Source organism: Heteronotia binoei, chromosome 4, assembly GCF_032191835.1.
Source record: "Heteronotia binoei isolate CCM8104 ecotype False Entrance Well chromosome 4, APGP_CSIRO_Hbin_v1, whole genome shotgun sequence".
Taxonomy (NCBI): domain Eukaryota; kingdom Metazoa; phylum Chordata; class Lepidosauria; order Squamata; family Gekkonidae; genus Heteronotia; species Heteronotia binoei.
This window is the reverse complement of record NC_083226.1, coordinates 34,324,561-34,345,729: the sequence shown is the minus strand read 5'-3', so window position 1 is coordinate 34,345,729 and position 21,169 is coordinate 34,324,561. Positions and strand designations below refer to the sequence as shown.

The 21,169-nt window shown below is 39.0% G+C and overlaps 1 protein-coding gene across 3 annotated transcripts in view; it reads right to left on the bottom strand.

The window, feature by feature from the left end:
- Nucleotides 1–447: 447 nt before the first annotated feature.
- The window catches only part of FSD1L (fibronectin type III and SPRY domain containing 1 like), a 39,246-nt gene continuing 18,524 nt past the window's right edge, over nucleotides 448–21,169 (bottom strand). The window contains exons 5-14 of one of the 3 annotated variants that reach the window (XM_060237101.1): nucleotides 20,501–20,523; nucleotides 17,844–17,965; nucleotides 14,016–14,225; nucleotides 13,273–13,371; nucleotides 11,680–11,809; nucleotides 9,990–10,022; nucleotides 7,469–7,569; nucleotides 6,815–7,066; nucleotides 5,549–5,637; nucleotides 448–4,062 (exon numbers count right to left, since the gene is read on the bottom strand). In XM_060237101.1, the coding sequence (XP_060093084.1) occupies nucleotides 3,940–4,062; nucleotides 5,549–5,637; nucleotides 6,815–7,066; nucleotides 7,469–7,569; nucleotides 9,990–10,022; nucleotides 11,680–11,809; nucleotides 13,273–13,371; nucleotides 14,016–14,225; nucleotides 17,844–17,965; nucleotides 20,501–20,523 (1,182 nt within the window). In that variant the 3' untranslated portion in view covers nucleotides 448–3,939. The remainder of the gene's footprint in view (nucleotides 4,063–5,548; nucleotides 5,638–6,814; nucleotides 7,067–7,468; nucleotides 7,570–9,989; nucleotides 10,023–11,679; nucleotides 11,810–13,272; nucleotides 13,372–14,015; nucleotides 14,226–17,843; nucleotides 17,966–20,500; nucleotides 20,524–21,169) is intronic. The other 2 variants (XM_060237102.1, XM_060237103.1) reach the window with 2 other exon arrangements.

Here is a 21,169-nt window from a genome sequence, read left to right as displayed (position 1 = left end):
ATCCTGCATTAAGTTTCTCCTTGACCTCCAGTAGCAGCATAATATATGTAAAAGAGCTGCATGTGGCTCCAGAGCCACAGTTTGGCCACCCCGGCATAGGATAGTGTGTTTTAGAGCAGGGGGCTGGGTCAACTTTATTATTCTTTCTGCTTGAGGTGTCAGTTAAATGGCACAGGATCCGGGAGACCCAGGTTTTTAATTCCCCTACTCTGCCACAAAAGTTTGCTAGGTTACCATGGGCCTATCTCCTCAGCCTCTCTCATGCTAACCTATCTCACAGGGTTTATATGAGGATAAAATGGAGAGGAGAATGTTGCAAAGTAATTTGGGACCCCATTAGGCAAAAAGATGGGACATAAATGAAGTAAATTAAACACATTAAAAAAACTTCTGCTTATCCACCAGCCAAGTGTATATGATTCCAAATAAGTCAGACAGTAAATAGGGTAGTTTTTCAAATGTTTATTTAGTACAAAACCTCTGAGAGACATGTTTGAATTAGAGACACAGCAAATAAAAACACTCCATGGGCTCTAAGGCACCCCAGTGGTACAATGTTGCTATGGCAGGCAAGAATGTTGTCTTAGGATAATCAGAAGGATAATGGATGAACAACCAGTTACTGAATACCTGAGGTACTGTCAATGTGCGATTTCCTTGTTTAAGATTGGTGTGAGAATGTATTACCATGCATTCTAGTCTCTCAACGTCTATGCCATGAGTAAAGGAATGATATGGAGTGGTTTGCTTTAAAGGCACATGCACAAATCCTTACTGATGCTGATAATTAAAAAAACTGGAACTTCCCTAGTGGTGAAAATTGAAGAGGTGGCTTATGATGAAGAGATGTAGAAAAAGCCCATTGTACAGTACTTAGGAACAGAGGTTTAGGTTTCCTATTCCAATTAGTAAGCTTTCAAAACATTTCATTTTGATGTCAAGGAAAAAGTGTGAAACTACATCAGTTAAGTGTGACCATCACACCAAGAAGTCCAGCTGAAATACCACACCAGGTAACATAATTATTCCCAAATGTTAACCAGGTTATCGGCTTGACTCAAAGGCAGGCCATGGCTAGTTTATACCCCCAAAACAGAACCCATTCCTAGTAAATGGAACACATACAGAAGATAAGCCAATATTTAATGGCCATTTCTGCAACCATCAGAAAACAGAATGGCTTGATAATACTGATTTGGGAATAATCTGGATTTTTAGCCTCTGTAAGCATTAAAAAACCAAGCCTTGAGATCCCTTCCATTGTATGGTCTGGTTTTTCAGCTGTTCTTTCGGCTTCTTACAGCTTTCAGGAAGGTCATATAAAGTTTTGTATTTAAGTACAATTGAATATTCAATTTGCTACTGTATTCCATAAAAGGGAACTGAGTTTTCTTAGCTACATAATTGTGTTACATCGAGTGAAAACCATGATTTCCATGAACTAAACACAAACATTTAACCCCCCCCCCCCCCCGCAAATATACAAACAGAAGTCTTCATTAGCTTCAAATACAAAAATACTTTAAATTTTACAGTGGGCAAGCCAACAAAATTATGTACACACTGGGAAAACACTACATCCTGTTTGTTAGACTACATAAACATGTCTCCACTTGAAGAGCCACCAAAAAGCATTCCAATTGAGTGATCATGTTGTTCAATTGCACTAAGTATCTTATCTGCATGCTTGCCACAGATCTAACAGATGGAGGATTGTTAGCTCCAAAGTATAAGGGAAAAAAGAGCTAAAGTGCTTAAGGCAATTCCTCTGGTATGGAACTACCCTGTTAAGCAGCAAGAGAACTAAGCACCTGGACCTCAGGCAACTTCACAGTAATGATCCTTCCTATGATGATAAAAACCCTATCTCTCTACTTCTCTTAATTTATACTTCCAGATCAACTGTGTCTGGAGTAACAGCTGCAAATCAGATGAGTTGTAGAAAAAGTCACCAAAAAAGTCTGCATAATTGGAAGCACCTTGCATATGTAATCAATTCAGAAGTATGGCTGTCTATTCAGCTTTGAAAACAGCATTCAGTTGCTTACAGACTCTTTCGTTAGGCAGCAATGTTGTTGTTGCCAGCAGCGCGCATATTAACCGTCTATAGCGGTGATGTGCAAAAGAAAGCTAGTACTTTATACCTAAACATTCCAGTTTTAGGAATATCTGGATACAGATTAATTGTTTACAATATTCAACATATCAGTAAGACATTTCATAAGTTCTACAATCTGCTTCCCTCTCACATGGTAGTTGGCATTTAATTCAATGGGCATGAAGCCAATCAGTCACTCAGAACATCCTCATTTTCCCCAACAAGGGTGCAAAGAGGTTGTGCCACAAATAGAGTGGCATCACTAAAGTGTAGGAACCTTGCAGTATGAGATGGGAAATTTTTGGTTCCCTGGTAGAATCCATATTTAAACTTGGTTTTGAAAGGGGCTAATAGCTTGAATTCTTTTGATGTAAGAAAATTTAGTCTTACATACTGCTGAGGAAACCTTTTGCAAGAGGAAAATCTTGAAATTAAAACTCATACAGGAAATTCTGCTGAACTGTACATATTTTTATAAGACATCCAAATTGTAGTGTAACTTTTCTATGAAGGGAAAATGTAAATTTCTCAAAAATAGATGAGAGGTACAAAATCAGTCGGCTTTGTACACTTTTGTAACGTTCTCAAGTCAGCCAACAAATCCACAGAAAAAATAAATGTTAAAAATCAAACAATAAGTCCCACATGTTGAAGAAGTGACTAGGAGCCAAACTAAAACAATAGGGAGGCTGGAAGCACATTAACAAACTACCTTAAGTTTCAGTGCATGGCCTTAATAATCTTTTCTGATACCATAAGAAGAAAGGAGGAGTTATGGAGACATTTAAGAAGGCAATGTACAATCCACTTTTTATCTAGCCAAGATCACAGAGGGCTTATATGATTCAATACATAACACATTAAGTTCTCAAATTAAAGTATTTCATGCAGTTAGGAGCTAATTATGACTCCAATTCAATTAGGCACAATTTTCAGGACATACCCTACAGAAATGCCAATGGATTTAAAGTATAAGTTTATGCCAAATAAGGGTACAATCTTAAATTCATCATGATCTCTGTCCATTCATGAACTCTACAGGGACTTTTATTCCCCCCCCCCCCCCACACACACACAAGAGAGATAGGGCACAGAAGTTACTTTACCCTCTAATTACAGAACACCCTAGAAGTTATGGAGGATGGGGTTGGGGGAAGCAGCAATACTTCAAAACTTTCCTATGCTAAACTGGTCAGCAATACTATAATCTTTTATAATCAGGTGATAACCCACTCCACAGAGTATACTGCATGGCTTGTGTAAGAATGCATTATCTACACAGACTAGGTAAACCTTGTTAAAGTGAGCCATGATACCTGATGGTATATTCTCTACTTTGAGTGAAAGAACAGTGATCAAATCTAAGTATATGTATCTTTTCCCATTGTGTCAAGATTTGTAGATTCAAATTGGCTCCAAAAGGTTCTCATTTTAAAGCTTCTCTGTAGAATCCCCAGTTCATCTACTTTTTGTCAAGCGCTAGAAATTCATGAGAGAAGGAAAGCAATGAGATTTTAGATTAAGATCATACTTAATCCTTATCATACTGAAAGGATGAAGCAGCCACAAGACAAGTAATCAAGTTCAGTCTAATAGAAATAGTCACATACTTGTAGCCACAACCTCAATACCCCTCTTTAAAAAAAAGAAAAAAGATCAGTCTATTTCCTATCACACTGCAGATTCACAGTATGCTCCTGCCAATATTCCATTTAGTCCCAAGTATTCTGCAAGAATTAGTGCTCAGGCTTTAGAAGCAACAGGAACACATGAAACCATTGCTTGCAAGCTCTTCTTAATATCACTTGCAGCAGAACATTAGTTAACCTATAGCAGGAACATCATTGGGCAACATTGGTTAGGCTACTAGATGAACCACTCAATCCATTCTCACTCTTCTGTAGCGTTTTCACAGCCGTCGGCACCTGCTGTCCTGTTGTCACTGTGAGACCACCACACCAGACCTAGAAAATTAAGGCCAACATTTGAAAGATGTCTATTCATACATGCCATTTTTTTTTTTTGCTTAAATCCTAAGGGGGCATGCATTTCCACAAAACAATGTAATGGAACAAAAACAATGGAAGAAATCCAGATATAAGCAGGAGTCCCCAAACTTGTTGAGCCTGTGGGCACTTCTAGAATTTTAAGAATAGGGAATGGGTGCAATCACAAAGATGGCTACCATGGAGAGCTGGGGCCAAGCAGAAAATGTTGGCAAGCTGCAGGTCAAGCATTGTCCTACTACAAAGTCAGTCAGCCCTGTGGGTGCCAGATCAGAGATCACTATTCAAAAGCAAATGCAACGTGCATTACGTCTGATGATTCTGTATATTTGCTGTATGCAGCGAGCAACTTAGGACTGTGACTGAATTCAATTATTATACACCTCTTTTAGGGAAACTTGAAAAATGTTAATTTCATAGGGATGCTGAGAATTGCTGAACTTCCGCAACTCTTTTCACAGAATACTGATTCTTAGGGGTAGAAATAAAATAACAAAACTGATTTTAGTTTGCAGTGAAGGTGGCCAGACGTAAAAAGAAACTTCAAACTAGTAAATATTTGATTGGAGTGCAAACAAGCAATTTAGCTTGAACTTTCTGCCTATTTAAAAAAATGCTATGTCTGAAATGTTAGAGAAATTTCTCTCTTCCTGTGTACACTAATGGGACAGATAATGCTAGCATACCGGAGAATCAGCGTCTAAATTCTGCATCCCTGAATACTTGTTTTGAGTCAGTGTGTGCCTTCAGAGTATGAAACAAAAGAAACGTGCTCCATCACTTTGAAAGGTAAGAACTGAACCAGTTTTTTACTGTTATTTTCACTGGGAAAGTGATGGATAAAATGTGCAAGCATTTGGCCTCATCAGTTTCAAGTTAACTTTTAAGCACTATTAATATAAAATGGCATACACCAAGCCTTCTTAAAATATTAACTTCATCAAGATTACGACAAAAAATTAAACTTCACAAAAAATATCCAGGAGCGATACAAAGGACTTGCTTTGAGCTCCTTCAAAAAGTCAGCTTCAATAGTCACTTGAGTCACCTGACCACAAAGGATGCTCTGCCTACTGGGCAAGCAGCAGTCAAAGCCAGGGTTTCACAAACCAGAGTTCGTATGGCTGAAAGTAACCAAGTTGACGTGTACATCCTCAAGTCCTGCACCTCAGGCAATTGAAGTTGTACAATCTAAGTTACTTAACAACGGTTTTTAAAAACGAAAGTGGGTCTTTGCCCATTCCCAACCTCAGTGGTTTCCCTGCCCTCTTATAAAACTGCTCCACTGACAAAGCCCGAGTGAACTGTATCCCAAAATAACTATGACATGAGGTTGGTAATCATTTCTATATTCTGATAATGATTTTAATTAATTGCATAATTCAACAATACAGAAATAGCCTGTGAAGCTAGAAGTGGGAAAAGGTAAAAAGTAGGTACTGACCATGAAGCCTGGTAATAGCGGTTGGGTAAATTTTGTTTTGAAGGTATATAACAGTTGCTTTGAGCTTGCATTATAGAATGAAAGCTGACCTAGAGAGAGAAAGGAAAGTTAACACTTAAAATTTCTTTACAGATTTTTGCATTTTTAAGATTACACATTCTGTACTGTTTGTATTTATTATGAACTCAGAAATTCAAGCCCTGCAATGGAATATTTAATGACAGCCACTTCTGTAGCTGTAAGCAGGCAGCAAGAACAATATGAAACACTGCAGTCCAATAACAGAAAAGCAAAAACACTGCCTGAAATATATGGGACTAATTCCTAAATTAGCTTTGAAGATTTTGTTGGAATAGACAACAGGTCAGCTGAGTCCTCCCCCCTACCTCCAACAATAGCCGACCATATGGCCAGAGCTTACAAACAAGACAATTGAGACAGACATCCTGATATGACCTCAGCATCTGGTAAACAGAGCTATGCTTCCACTGAATATGGAGATTAATGTTGATCATGACTGATCAACAGTGATGACCTATCCACCTTGCACCAATTAATTCCATAACCTGAATAGGTATTATGAATACATATAGTAATACCCTAAAACTTTCAGTCAATTTCACTGAAAGGTCCCAGTTTCAAATACAAAAGGCACATTTCTAGTCACTCTCTATACTGTTCTCAATGGCCAGATACAAGGACAGTGGAGTACAACCTACTTAGCACCAGGCAGGTCTGCATCACTAGCCATTGTTCTGGCAGTCTAATTCAATCAAACCAGGTTTCCCTAATCTCTAGGATCTATATTTGAAATGATTAAAAGTGTTAGGACATCAAGCTTTAAAAACTTCACAGCAGTACGCTAATCTATCCCAAGTTACAGCTTAGTACATCTAATAGCTTTACTTTGTTTCTGTTATCATGCTGGGACTATTATCCTTGTATACTTCTTGGCAGCTATTTTCCAGCAAATCCTATTGGAGGAATTATGGAATGTATAGCTGATGTTAAGAGCACCAAGAACAGCTACTCAAAGGATTAATATTTCAGGGGTGGGGGAGACAGCTCTCTCAGACATTCAGGTTTAACTCTGATCAAAACTTAAAGACACTGCAGCACTACAAGAAACAAGTACCCAAATCCATTTTCCCTTTGTACAATGTTCTCCCCTTTCTCTGTTAATCCATTGCAACATTTCCGAAATATGTTCACTGCAGTACATTATATCCATTCTCTCAATAAATGTTTTTATAGACTAAAAGTTACCTCCATCAAAGTCACAGTAGACTCCTATCCTGTCTGGAACCACAACATCTAGTACCTTTGCTTTATTATTGTGTTTGGCTGCAAAGGTAGTCTGAAGCCAGTTATTGATGTGCACACACCAGCTTGTATTAGTTTTGCCCAGCTGGTCAAATTTCCCCAAATTTTTATATGACACTCCCACGCTATAGGATTTACAGTCTTTTTGGGCTTTCACTTCCCAGTAGTGCTGTCCACTTTCAATAGCAGTGTCTCCTGTAACAAAACACAGAAGTTTTTCTTAACCCCAAATAAGTTTGGTTGCTTTGAGATGAAGGCTAAACAAGAAGAGAAACATGTGGTGGTGGAAGAAAGTGCTGTCAAGTTGCAACAGACCTATGATGATCCTGTAGGGTTTTCAAGGCAAGAGATGTTCAGAGCTGGTTTTGCCAGTGCCTGCTTTGACTTAGCTTTCCTTGACTTCCTTGGTTGTCTCCCATCCAAGTACTAACCAGGGCCAACTCACTTTCTGAGATCTGATGAGTTCAGGCTAGCTTGCAGATCACGGCAAAGAGATACATGGTTGAGCACAAATGACAGATTGTGTGCACGACTGAAAATCCCTATCTCACTGCTTACAGCTGCCGGATTACAAAAGCCATACCTAGGAAATCTTACCCAGGACTGTATATGATTCCCCAGTAAACCGATCTCTGCTGCCTCTTATCAATGGAGAGCGTGAACTAACAGATGACCGTTTTGGAGATGGTGTTCCACTTCTGTAAAATGACAAGAAATTAAAATATTTGCACTGCTGTACAATATTTCAAGTGGTAACCACAACAGCACAGTATTACTGAGAAAAAGTTAGTCAGGGCACTGATTTAAAAATAAAAAATTAAGTTGCACACAAGCAATTATGATCATGCATGGTTCACATGCTGTTAAGGGGGCTTTGCTTATTTTGCTATACTAAAGTTTCTAAACATTCCACACACACAAAGGAAGGTACCAAGATAACAGATAAACTACATGGAGACAAGAACAGAAGAGGCATTTAAACAAACAAACTAGATAATTACTGAATACTGTGAAGAATATGGCAGGGCAGGAATGGAGTGTAATTCTGAAAAACTGTGTACTTTTACAAACATTTAATAAACATTCAAAAGAAAACATGAAATATGATCTGGCCCCATCAGTAAGGCATCTCCCCAATCCCAACAATGCATCAGCAACCCTCCCTACCTTTCTAGTGTAATATTACAGCTTTTGGCATTATAATAACCATAGTAAGGACACTCAAAAAGAGTTTTCTGGTGGAAAATCTGAGTACTGTGGATTAGATTGCAGTAAGTGATTTAGTACCTCTGGCAGGAAAAAGGGTATCTGACTTATTTACATACAGCAGTTTTAAGTCATAGTTTTACTGCTGTTTTCAGAACCATACATAATTCTGAACCAGGCCCTAACTATGGCACAAAAGTCTACACACTGGGGCCAGACAAGGGGAATTTCCCAACAAACCTTAAAAGAAGCTCTCAGGAAAAATACACAGGATGGTTTAAAAAAACAAAACAAAATGTAAACAATGTCTGGGGCTTTAATATATGAATGCCTACCAAGATCACATGAGACTACATTCAACAATCTCAGTGGCCATTTTAGAGGTTGCTGGGCAACCGTAACAATACTGCAGAGCCTTCTAAATCTTGATTTCCATCAATCAAAGTTGGATGGAGAGTGCGAAAAAGGTAAAAGATGGAAAAGAGGGTAGGAAGGAAGCAAGGAAACAACAAAGAGAAAAGGAGAAGCTGAAAAGTAGGGGAGAACAGACACAGATGTGTAGGAGAAAAAGGGAGCGGCTGCCAATAGAGGGATGGAGGAAAAGCTAAAGAACTGGAGGTGGCACTTGATAAAAATAGGTTGGTTAGTGGGAAGGAGAAGAAAAGGTGCAGGGGGGAATGCAAGAGGAAATGAAATAGTCTCCCTTGTGAAATCCTGTTATAGATCTTGAAAATATTTGACTACACAGCTTTGGAAGGTGTTTTGTTCAAGTAAAATGTAACTTTAGTTACTTACCAAAAGAAAAAAAGAAATAAGTGAAAGCATGAAAAAAAAGACAGCAAAGCCAAGAAATTAAAGCATTAATTCAGGGGGAAAGAAATGCATACACAATGGCATTTGATCCTGCTCCAAGTGCCATTGTTCTGAAACCAACTGCCTTTTGCCCTAAAAGCTATAGTAGGTTTGCTGCTCTCTCTCTCTCTCGGCTTGGCTTCGCGAACAAAGATTTAAGAAGGTTTGCTGCTACTTTACAGACAAGTAGCATGGGTATTAAAAACACACTGCATCTGATTAACAAAAAAAGCACATAATACAAAACTTTCAAGATTCAGATGTTATTAACCAAAATGCCAACATGCTAGTTTCCAAGTAAGTGTGCCAAGGTCCCTCCACCAAGACAGGCTTTTGTATTCAACAACCTTTACCAGCATGCACGATAATGCACTCTCAAAGCTATTTGATCAACTACATGTTCTTTGTATTGTATTACACTGTTAGCATTATCATATACACTTCTCATTTCATTTGTTAAGCCTCTTTGTGGGGTGTTTGCATATTGAAACATCACACAAGACTAAATTCTTTAGATAATACATATTCATTTTGAAAGTGTGCCTGATTCATGTGAATGGCCAAGAAATCAACTTGGTGAGGAAAAACTCTCAGTAAGAAAGTTTTAAGGAAACTTAAAAGCTTTCTAATACAAACCAGATATCAACAAATTGGGCACATAATCCCATCATAATGTCCTGTGCATCTGAAAAATTGGGATTTAGCATACAAAAACTAAAATGCTTCAACAGATATGTGCCTTTAAAGTGCTAGACGTTTTGTTGTCGTAAGTTTAGTGACAACTATCTATATAGTATGATATTTTAATGTTAAGGACTTTAAGTTTGGCATCTGTTTAAAGCTTTATACTGCCTTGCAAACATTTGCAGAAAGGCAGCTCATTCATGTACATGATGGCAAACAGAAGAATGTACACAGAGCAGAACATCTGGAACACTGTTTCACTGGTAAAGGCAGTAGAATTGGCATGTGCTAAGTCTAGAGAGAACTGCAAGAAAACTATTGAAGAGTAGTAAAGGTGAAGGCTAAACCCTAGGGCTAGGAAGAGGCATATGATCACCTTGTATTGTTCTTCAGGAGGGTAATCTGGCCACTGTCAGACAAAAATAAGCAGTTAAAAGTGACTGAGAAACATTTATCTAAAAAGCACCAATTTTGTAAGCCACTTGAAAACTATTTCCTTGCTGATACTTAGCTGCTGCATGTCATATACGGTCTCAAAAAACACTTGCTCACAAATAAAATCAAATTGGAAAGTGCTGCACACAGTAAGCAATCTCTGGCGCTTGTAGCATTTATCAAACAAATCTTGATTTTAAAAGATGCTTTTCATTCAAGTTGTGACCAATTTCTTTTGTACACTTGGGATGTGTGGATTATCCATGCCCCACTACTTCATAGATCAGGACTCTACACTGCTGCCAGGCTTGGAGCCTTGCCCTGCAAAGGACTTTCAAAAAATTAACACTATCAAGATACTTCAACAATGAAAACCAGGAAGAGTTTAGTTTCTCTTAGGAAAAATATGTAGTGCCAGGAATGCAAGACAGCGCACCGCAGGCAGGTGCACCATTTGCTTTGCTTAGAGATCAAGTACCTTTTAGAGGACCAACCTCAACTGGTGGAAAATTCATCTGGAGCTTCCCAGAGCTCTTTAAAAAGAAGTCTATGAAGAACATACTTGCTGTGTAAAATATGAACAGGACTGTAAACCCTCCTCCACATCAGCACAGTTTTATTTCCTTTATTGACTTGAATGAAGGGAAGGCAATACAATGGAGGAAGGAAATACACCTGTCCTCCCTCCCCCTTACACCAGACCATGAGATCCCTAGGGTATAGGATGACAAGGGTGCCCAATACTTCATTTTTATCCTGTCCTTCTTCCAAAGAACCTTGGCATAGTGAGTCTCTCAAGTCCACCGTTTCTGCCCAAACACCATCCTGCAGGTAGGTTAACCTGAGACAAAGAGTTACTGGCGCACAGCCACCATTGTGGAATGGCGGAGTGGAAATGAGAACCCAGAACAATTATATCTCCGTGAGTTTTGTACCCTTTTGACCTAATTTTGTAATCTGCCCTTGCGGAAGCTCACAGCCTGAATTCTAACATTTAAGTCCTTTGGCTTTTTCTTTGAAACCCAGACACTACAATTCAGAAGCGTTATGGGTTCAAAAGCATATTTAAAGTACCTGACTGCTACCAATTTCATGTTTTTTTAACACACTCAGAAAAATCCAACTTTTCAGAGGTAGAAACTTAAGGGAATTATTCCTCACAATCAAGAATTAATCTTACAAAGACATGTTCAATGAATCCTTGAAAAAGATCTCCATTCAGGTACATCCTTCCTCCAGTAGTTTATAGGAAATGCTTTCAAGGAGTGTCTCTTATGCACAAGGAATGTGACTGAAGCACATAAGGGGTAAGCTTTTGTAATCCTATGAAAAGTTACCAATACTACTATTCAGTAAACCAGGGCCAATTTTTAACATCACCAACTAGGTAAACTAGAATTCTATGACTAGGTTATGTAATATTTCCTAATAGTCCCCACTTATTTACTTCAAAGGCTGCCACAAAATGCTAGTAGCAGCATTTATTACCAAGAAGCTGATGGATTTATCAAGTTTAAGGCAGTACATTTTAAAAAATTTGTTAACTTCCCATAAAATCCATTATTTGCTTCTCAGGCATAAAAAAGGCAGAAGTACAAGCCAGTACTAAGTAAAACATCAGTTTTTCCTACCTGCCTTTGTTCTCTTTTCCTTTTATTTTGTTTTCTTGGCCTTTACCTCCAGTAGAATCCCATTCAACGTAGGAATCTTCAACTTTTAAGTTTATATGAGATGATGAACCGTCCAGATTGAAAACAAGTGCTGATCAAAGACAACATGTGGATCAAATGCTTATCCATGCCCTTTCCTTTAACACAATGGCTACTTTAGGCATAACTCTAATATAGAACCTGCTATGATACGTTTTTTTTATTTTAACTCAAACATTTTATAAAATCTGAGTTTGTGTGTGCATTTTTAAAAATTAGACCTACCGATCTGCCCTCAGAGCTCTAAAGTATCCTGGTAATCACAGGTTTCTCAAGCTATGAATTAGAGACCTATGGCATACATGTTTCCTCTCAAAACTGAGCAAAATAAGCATGCCAATGTGTTCAGTAATCAGAGCAGAAGACGATCCAGATTACAAGAAATAACATTCTAGCATGCAACTGTTTATCGGGAAAGCCAAACATTAAAAAGGAAGAACTCTGTTTTGCCTATCGAACTTTCTCAATATTAAATTTAATAAAAGAGATGTGTTCAATACATTTTCTAATTTCCATTGCCACAGAGGCTGATGTAAGCACCCACACTTTCAGAGGTCAGAAGTGTTCCATACAGCCAATCAGAACTGAGTCACTGATGCTCAGTGGAATGTGTTTTTGTCTAAATTTAATCCATCCACTGCCAACTAGGCAGAATAGCTTTGGAAGCTAAACAATAGCTGTCACATTAAACAGACTATTCACATACTGAGGTTTTTAAAGCATTTCAGTGTACAAGTTTTGGAATTTCTCTAGGAAAGGTCAACAAGATGTTTGAGTAAAGGTGCCCTGGGAAACTGTAAAAGCAAACATCCAGCCCCACAGGAATCCTTAGTTACTGGACACAAAATAATGTGATTCAAATGTGATTAGGTATTACTTAAATAAGATACTGAGACAAGATTGCCTTTGGATGAACAGCCTACGAGTTATATCCAAGATACGCAGCACCCTTTTAACAATACTCAGCTAATGCTAGACCAACACATTTTCCACAGCAAAGCAAAAGACATCAGATGCAAAACAGAGCACAGCAGCCCCCTAAAAATGCACTGCAGAAGTTCTAATCTTGGATGAGTATCATGTTGTGATACACGTAGCTACAAATGTACATCGGCAGCAAGATCAACTGCCATCAAGCCAAGCTTATTAAAATAGAAGCTGCCACTGGGATAGCTTCCTAGTGCTTCATTTTTAGATCCCCTCACACATAACCCAAAAGCTTCACAAATGATTCTAGACTTAATCTGTGCATGGACCTGCCAGATTAAATTATTATTCTTTAGTATTCTCACATCTGATGCAATATGGCAAAAATCTGGGGGTTTTAACACAAGATGGTCACAAGAATGAACCCCTCCTTAGGAATTCCACTGTCACTTATTAAATACATTGTCTTCTTGAGAAAAGTTGACTGTTAGGTCCTGCAAAATGGAGGAACAATATTCAAAAGATACTTTTCCTGCCACCAGCACTTTAGCCACTATAACATAGGGGTTATCTATAATGCAGTTTTACCTTTGGTCTCTAAAGTCACTGGATCAGAATAGTCTCCTGCCACAGCCTTGTTGCAAGCTCTGACACGGAAATTCATGTACTTTGAATCAAACCTCAGACCTGGAAGAGGGAGAAGCCATCAGACAGATAAGGCTAACATAAGCTAGGTTCCAGTAGCACTTCAGAAACAAGCAAGATTTTTGGGGGATATATGTTTTTCAAAAGCCAAAGATCCCTTCATCAGATACACAAAACAGATTGTCTAGAGTTATGCAGACCAAGTGGTGACAACATGAGGAACTGGAGGAGGAGGATAAACTATTTGAAGGGGGAGGAAGAAAAGGAATTGTTCATCTTTTCCAGGATGCCATAAACTTTTTGAGGCTTGAACACATACATTTCCATATTTACCTTCCCTTCATTTTAAAGAACTCAACTGCTCTTAACATACCTAGAACAATAACCATGCTCAGAGTTCTCATCAGACCAGACCACTGGGCTAGAGGGAAGACTTTCTTAAAAAAGAATTTACCATTAATATTTTTCTACATACTCACTAGTCTGCAGCCCTCTTTATTTCCTTTGTTATAGCAACTTTGACTTCAAAAAGAAAATGTTTATTCTTGGTTGTCTTAGCTGCTCATTAAAAGCATTTTTGAAAAGTCATACAAGTCAATAGGGCATTTAAATATTATATATGATTTTGCAATGGCATTTCATAGCTCAAGTCATTCTGAAGAGGAACCCCCAATCCTCAAACATACCTGATAATGTGTATTCTGTGCCCTTAATGTAGTCTATAGATTCCCAGCACCTCTCATCTTTTACTCTAGGAAGTCCATCAAAATTGGTTTTTCTGTATTCTAGTACATAGTGATCTATTTTGTTGTCTTCTTCCAGCATTTGCCATGATATTGTTACAGAGTTGTCAGCTACAAGACAGTCTGCTAGAACTATTTCTGGAGCTCTAGGAACTGTTGAGAGAATGACCCAAAAAACAGCAACTTAAGGGCACTGATAACTCAGACAATCACTCAGACATTAGTTTCGATTATTTTAATCTTACCTAAGATAAATGCAGACTTGAATACAAAAGCCAGGCTTTTTTACAAACTGAGTTTTAGAAAAAAATTTAAGGTATACTGCTAACCATCAGGTTTTTTATACTCTGTTCAACAAATTATCTCAGAATGAAATTGCACTAGTTTTAGCAATACTTGCTTTTTAATGGGTACAGGACAGCAGATTCACAATGCTAACGAACACACCAGTTCTGACCTATGAAATTTTATCATCAGCTTTCAACTGTGGAGTGCTTACAATTTGCTTCTGTTCTGAAAATACCCAGACTGACCTCTTTTAATTAGCAGCAAGCAAACTGGCAGTTATGGACTTGGTGGGGTAAGGTGATGGAACTTTGCAGGGGGGGGGGGAAATCTTACTACCCCAGCATAATAGCAGTCAACTGTGACCGCTGTCACCAAGTCTTCTGCAAGTTGTAGATAATTTAAGAAAGGCAGCTTGATGTGTCATATGCTACTTCTGCCAGTTCCAAAGCCTGACATAAATTGCTCCAATCTCTGTTGGTACCAAAGGTCAGCAGAGTAATATGGGAAATCCTCCCCTCTCCTAACTAGGAAATAGGAAGTAAAGACTGTCAACATCAAGTTCTTGGTCATAAAGAGCAGATAGAGGCCTGAGTGTTCTATAGACACTTGAATAACAGCAAACTGATATACAATATACAAGACAGATAAAATCATTAATATAGTTAGCACCATTCACTTTTGAAAGCTAAATTTAGTTCCTTCCTAAGCATTTTAAGGTTGCTCTTATCCATACAACAATCAAAATCAGGGATTAATTAAAAGAGACTTTTGGTAAATAACTGTTCCTCTGTGTAGTTTTTATGGAGTTTGAATTTCTCCTTATCACTGTTGTTAGACAGGAGGATAGGGTGAGAGACAGAGGTTTCCAAAGGACCAGATCTCAGCGAGTTTCCAGGATGAGGGGGAATTTGGTCCTGGCACTCCAGATCCAACCAATATACTATATTTTGACATTAGCACTATCCAGAACTGTATTTGCAACAATGTATGTTGAACTTCAAACAAAACCAATTAGCCTGCATCTACTAACAGGCTTTATTTGTATTCTAACAAAGTTGATGCACACCAGGAAACCTCCACACTAGGCAATCCACTTCCATCTTATTTCCATTCAGATTCAACACATTTTAATGCTAAAATCAATTCAAGATGCAATATCCTCAGCATGCATAAGAGCAGTAACAGAGAAATTCAATAACCAAAAGCTATGCAATGCATTTCAGTAGGACCAGGTACCTCCATCTGCAAAACAGACTTTTTGAGTTTTTCAGAATTCTTCCTCAGGCTGCATAAACATGCATTTTGGAGGGGGGGGGGAGGTGGCAGGAGAAGCTTCTGGCAGGCAGCCCCTGAAAGTCTCTTCACCAAGTACACCTCTCTGAGGTTAGTCATGGTGATACACAGCAAGACAAAGACTATATCTATCTGGACCACAGAATGCAGGAAGCCAGAAGCATCACCTTGGTGCCAGAAGTGTTAATTTATTCATAGTTGCATGACCCAGTAAGAATGCAGTTCTACTGGGGCGGGGAAGGGGGCAAGTAGAGAATTTCAGTTGGGCTAGGAGGACAGTTAACCAAGTCAAACGCTGAGGGTTTAACAGATAGCTTTAGACTGCTAGGGAATTGTTAGAACAGCTAATGTATATCCATCTAGGGATTACCAGAAGAAAATTATTTTGTGTTGGTTCTTATGTATCAGGCCTTCCTGGATTAAAGCCAAAGTAAATGTTAAATATCAGTCACTCTGCCTTGTTTGGATACTTCATATGTGTGCATGTTATGTTGTTCTAAAACAAGTCCTTTACCCAATGAGTCTTTTCTGGGCAAACTACATGTCTCATGAAGGGACAGGGCATTGCACTGGATAGGGAATCCTTTCTAAAGAGGTGTCTATCTTCATATGCTCCTTTGCTCCTCAGCCCTGCAGCAGGCAAGAGCCTTAAGTGGCTGCCAAGACTCTGGCACTGGGGAGAGCCCAAACTACTCTCCCCAACCTCCTCCAGGCCACTCCTTTTTCAGTTAGGGCATGTCCAGCTCTATAACCAAGTATGAGGCACAAAGGAACCAGGCAAAAATAACAAAAAAGCCTAATTTTTTTTAAAAAGACAAATAACTTAACAGTTAAGAAAGAGTATGTTTATAAAAATGAAACAGAATTTATACAGGTTATACTATAACCATATAGGACAAAAGTCACATGGAGAAGAAGCTGGCTGGAAAACATAATGAGATACCTACTACTTCATTACTACCTGATGCCCTTCAGGTTTAGCTCACCACACTTTGGGATGAGCTCCCTCCAAAAACAGCCTCACTGCCACCCAGCTTCAGGGACTGAACACCTTCCCTCTCTGTGTAGGATCTTATACATGCTCACTCAAGGCTCTGCCTCCTTGACAGTGAATGGTTCCTACCTCTCCCTCCATTTTCCCATGTCCAGTCCCAAGGCTCGGAGGGAGGCTGGACAATATAGGTCTGCTGGAGAACTGGCACCAGGGCTAGAAGAAACATTCTATTCTTAGTAAAGTCCTATCCTCCTAGGGAAGGAGTCTAAGCAGGGAAGTGACTCTGAAGTAGTCTCAAAAAATGGCACAGGTTTTTCCAAGACATCTCTGCCCCTAAGTACAGCACACTTTCATTCTTACATATACAGAAACACAATACTTATAATGACTACCTCTAACATTGTAACAGGATTTCCCATTTTCATTCCTCGTAAAATTAAGTCCTAGGAGAATCTGATTAGTTATATATCACTTCAAAGGACATCACAATGGCTTTTTATTTTTAATTAGGAAGTCTCAGAAAGAAGCAGCCACAATCAAATTCAGACTTGGTGTCACAAGCGGAGAGCAAATGACTAATCCCAGCATTACTGGAATAGGGAAAAGCAACAACAATGAAGGGATGTCAAGTACAAGCCAGTAACTCTACATGGGATGTCTGTTTGAGGATGTCACAAATCATTTGTTTACAAGGGTCAAATCTAGCTGGAATAACCAGAAGTAGAGAAAAATCTAGAGACAACTCATTTGACTTTTATCAGGGTTGTTAAAAGCCAAACTTATTTCCAGTGATCAGTCAGAACTGATCTAAAATTTTAGCAGCTTTCAAAATAACTCCATACCAAGATATTCCAAGCATTTGTCATCCATGAGATGTGAATCAAATCTGATCTCCTGACACTTCGGATTTGCTTCTCAAATACAAATTCTTAGATTCATCCATGCAGGAGCAAACACAGGCCACCAAAGTGTCATTTGGAAACTGACTGTGGAAGGCAGCAGCATGAAGGTTCTTCAAAGACCTGATACACTAACTAAAATGGGCCCATGCAATTTAACAGGGGGACTTGAGACTTGGTAATAAAAGCCTCTGAATAAAAACATTTGGCATCACTCCACCCTCATTATTGTGTGCTTCGGCTAAATTGCTAGCTCTATACATAATACTGTTGAACTGCTCCACAGAATAAGTTTACCTGGCAAGAACTTTAGAGCCTGGAGCATTTGCCTTTCCTGAGAGAAGTCCACCATCAAGTGTGTCATGTTGTCACTCACTTTGGGTTTCAAAGAGAGACGGAATGCTGGAGCCATTGTAACTCTAAAGAGCAGAAGGCAAAACACGTAATTTACCAAAAAGAAGCCACTGGCCTACCTGTAAACACGTAACATTCATCTAATACTCAATGATCTGTAACATGGAATAATGCAGTAGCAATTTTAAATCATCATTTTCAATCTCTGAGAGACCATCTTGGGTACCCAGAAAAGGTACTCATGCTCAAATTAGTTTCATTAATCATCACCTCAGGACCCAGATGCTAAGGTGGACATTTCTACCGGTAATGCACCAGTAGTCACTGTGTAGTAGAAGTCAATCGAAAGCAAATGTAGTAAAGCTGTTGAAAAATTCTTGCAGCTTATCACAGCCTTCAGTGTTTCCATCCATGATACAGACATGAAGGGGATTTAACTGGATAGGAAAGACAACAGTGATCTTTCTTCCTAATGTGCTAGCCAACAAGGACAATGTGCAGAAGTTATTAATAAGCTCCTGTTTTATAATAGATCCATTTCAGAGAACATGAGAAACCAAGCATTGTAGTACAAACATTTTTACATCGTCATTAAGGAATGAAGTAGTAGTAGCAGAACAGGTACCTTTTCTGGGTACACAAGATGATCTCTCAAAGATTTAAAATAATTATTTAAAATTGCTACTGCATTATTCCAAGTAAGTACAGTTTCCTACTGCACTGTAGTAGAAGATACATACCCTTAGTCTTGGGTAAATAATTTAACCATAGCACTTGGAGTACAAGTTATACACCTGAACTTCCATCCTTCACTTGCTTCATATTCAGGCTCATTAAAGCCAAGATGATTCAGGTGCTGGCAATATTTGTACTTCCTTTTGTTGGTCATAAATCAATCGAAACTTTTTTTTTAATTGAAGCAAGAAGAAGTCAGGAGAAGTAGCTGCTAAGCTTTACAATACCAAATAAATTGTTTCTTTTTTGTTGTTGTTTTTGCTTTGCTACAAAAGATGAGTGTTGGTTGAGCCTCACTGGCCCCAAGTCAACACTCATTCTGTACCAAATTTAAAGTTGCAGAGAAAGAAGGATGGAGGAAAGCAAGCAACTTCAGAATAAGCTAGATGGGAACTTGTAGACTCCACCTTCTCATACAAGCCATACTTCAAAACAACTGCTGCTGAGAAGTCCAATGCTAGCACTAACCTTTCCAGGGCTCAGGCTGAAAGCTTCTCCTCAAAGGCTTCTCAGCCATCCTGTGCTGAGGCTGTTCGCTACAGTTCTTTTCCTAGTTCTCTCCAGCCAGCATCTTAAGGCTGGAGCACAGTCAGAGACATTCCTGCAGAGACTAACCAGCTTTCTAGTAGAATGTGATCTCTGCTGGGTTTGTACCTTGTAAAGGCATCTGTGCATAGCTCAGCAGTCACACTGCAAGTCTCTAAATGGAGTCATTGAAATCAGAACAGAATGGTAGAATTGTATGTCTTATTCTAAACACTACAGACCAGTGGAGATCACTTGCCACTATAGATGGTCTACCAGCATCACCCTGTTAACCAGTACCTGATCTTACTTATAAAATTCCAGCCATTTATGGCTGCGTCCTTCTGAATATACAAGTGGGCACAAAAGTCTGCAAGCTGGGCAGGGTAGTACTGCTTTATATAAACCAGAAAAGACTACATTCTCTAAGTATTGAGACATGTTCCCAACTAATAATGAAACCCCCACCAAATAATTTCACTTTGGGGAATGTTCAGAATACTAGGTTTTTGCTCATGTGCAGTTTGGCTCACTTTGTACTGACTCTGAGGGGCATGCTGAGTATAAGATGCCAAAATATTCCATTTTCAGTCCTTCCTACTAACAGGAATGTCTTGGCCTGTATAAACAATAACAAAGCTTAAGCACCTCTAATATTCTGGGATACCTTTCACAGGAAGAGACTTACAATGTACCATTTTCAGATTTTTCTAACAAGCAAAGTGTTTTATGTGCATTGTATATACTTCCCCTAAAATTTTAGCATCTGTACCAGTTTGGCATAGTGGTTAAGTGAAAGAACTCTTACCTGGGAGAACCAGGTTTGATTTCCCACTCCTCTACAAGCACCTGCTGATGTGACCTTGAGTCAGTCTCAAGTTCTCACAGAGCTGTTCCGCTCAAGAGCACTTTTTGTCAGAGCTCTCTCAGCTCCACTCACCTTCCAGGGTGTCCGTTGAGAGGAAGGGAAATGAGATTGTAAATTGCTCTGAGACTCCCTTCATGTAGTGAAGGGTGGGGTATAAATCCAATCTCTTCTTCTACTTCGATAAGAATTATTCCTAGCCCTATTGTTGGACATCTTTCTAATCCCACTACTATTTAAGCTACAACCACCCTTCTTTGTTACTGCGTAAAAATGAAAGCCAATGAACTAGGAAGGAAGAAGGGTAAAGCCAAAGAGAGTGTTGTGCCTGGTCACCATGCAAAACTCAGTCTTCTGTCAATTGCATGAATTCTGAGTAGGAACAATCTGAGCAGTGACTCCTTAAAACTAACAATCCTCAACTTATTTTAAGAAAAAAAATAGGAATAGTTAGAAGCAAGAAGTTGTACTGTACCTATCTTTGATCTGTCTGGCAGCCTTGAAACATTCAGGGAGAAGAAAAAGAAGGTAGTTAATGGTTTCATGCAAGTTTCATCTGCAGTAACATGCAAGAAAGTTAAGAGTATGAATCTCACAGACATCCAACTCTATTCAAAACCAAACCAGAGTTTTGTCATTGAAGATTTGGCCCACAAGCCTGTGTTAATACAAAGTGACAGAAATGCAGACGTAAGCAATAAAGCATTATATTTCTGCAAGCCCACCCCAATCAGTTCCACATGGCTTCTCCTCAAACCTCTGCACTGAAAATCTACACTTCTAATGTAAAGGGAAATCAGCCCAACTCAGGAATATCCTAGTTTATTCTTGTACTAAATATGACAATTTATCAAAGATTTCAGGTTTTCACGGCTGGTAACATCATTAGGGTTTGTAGAATCTTTCGGGATCAAGTGCCGTGTTCTACTGGAGAAAGTTTTCCTTCCAGACGTTTCGTTCTCAGCTGCGGAGAACATCCTCAGTGGCGTTGCAGCTGGAGCAGGCGCTCAGACCTTCTTGGCTGCTGTGCATTGAGCACAATGCACAGCAGCCAAGAAGGTCTGAGCGCCTGCTCCGGCTGCAATGCCACTGAGGATGTTCTCCGCAGCTGAGAACGAAACGTCTGGAAGGAAAACTTTCTCCA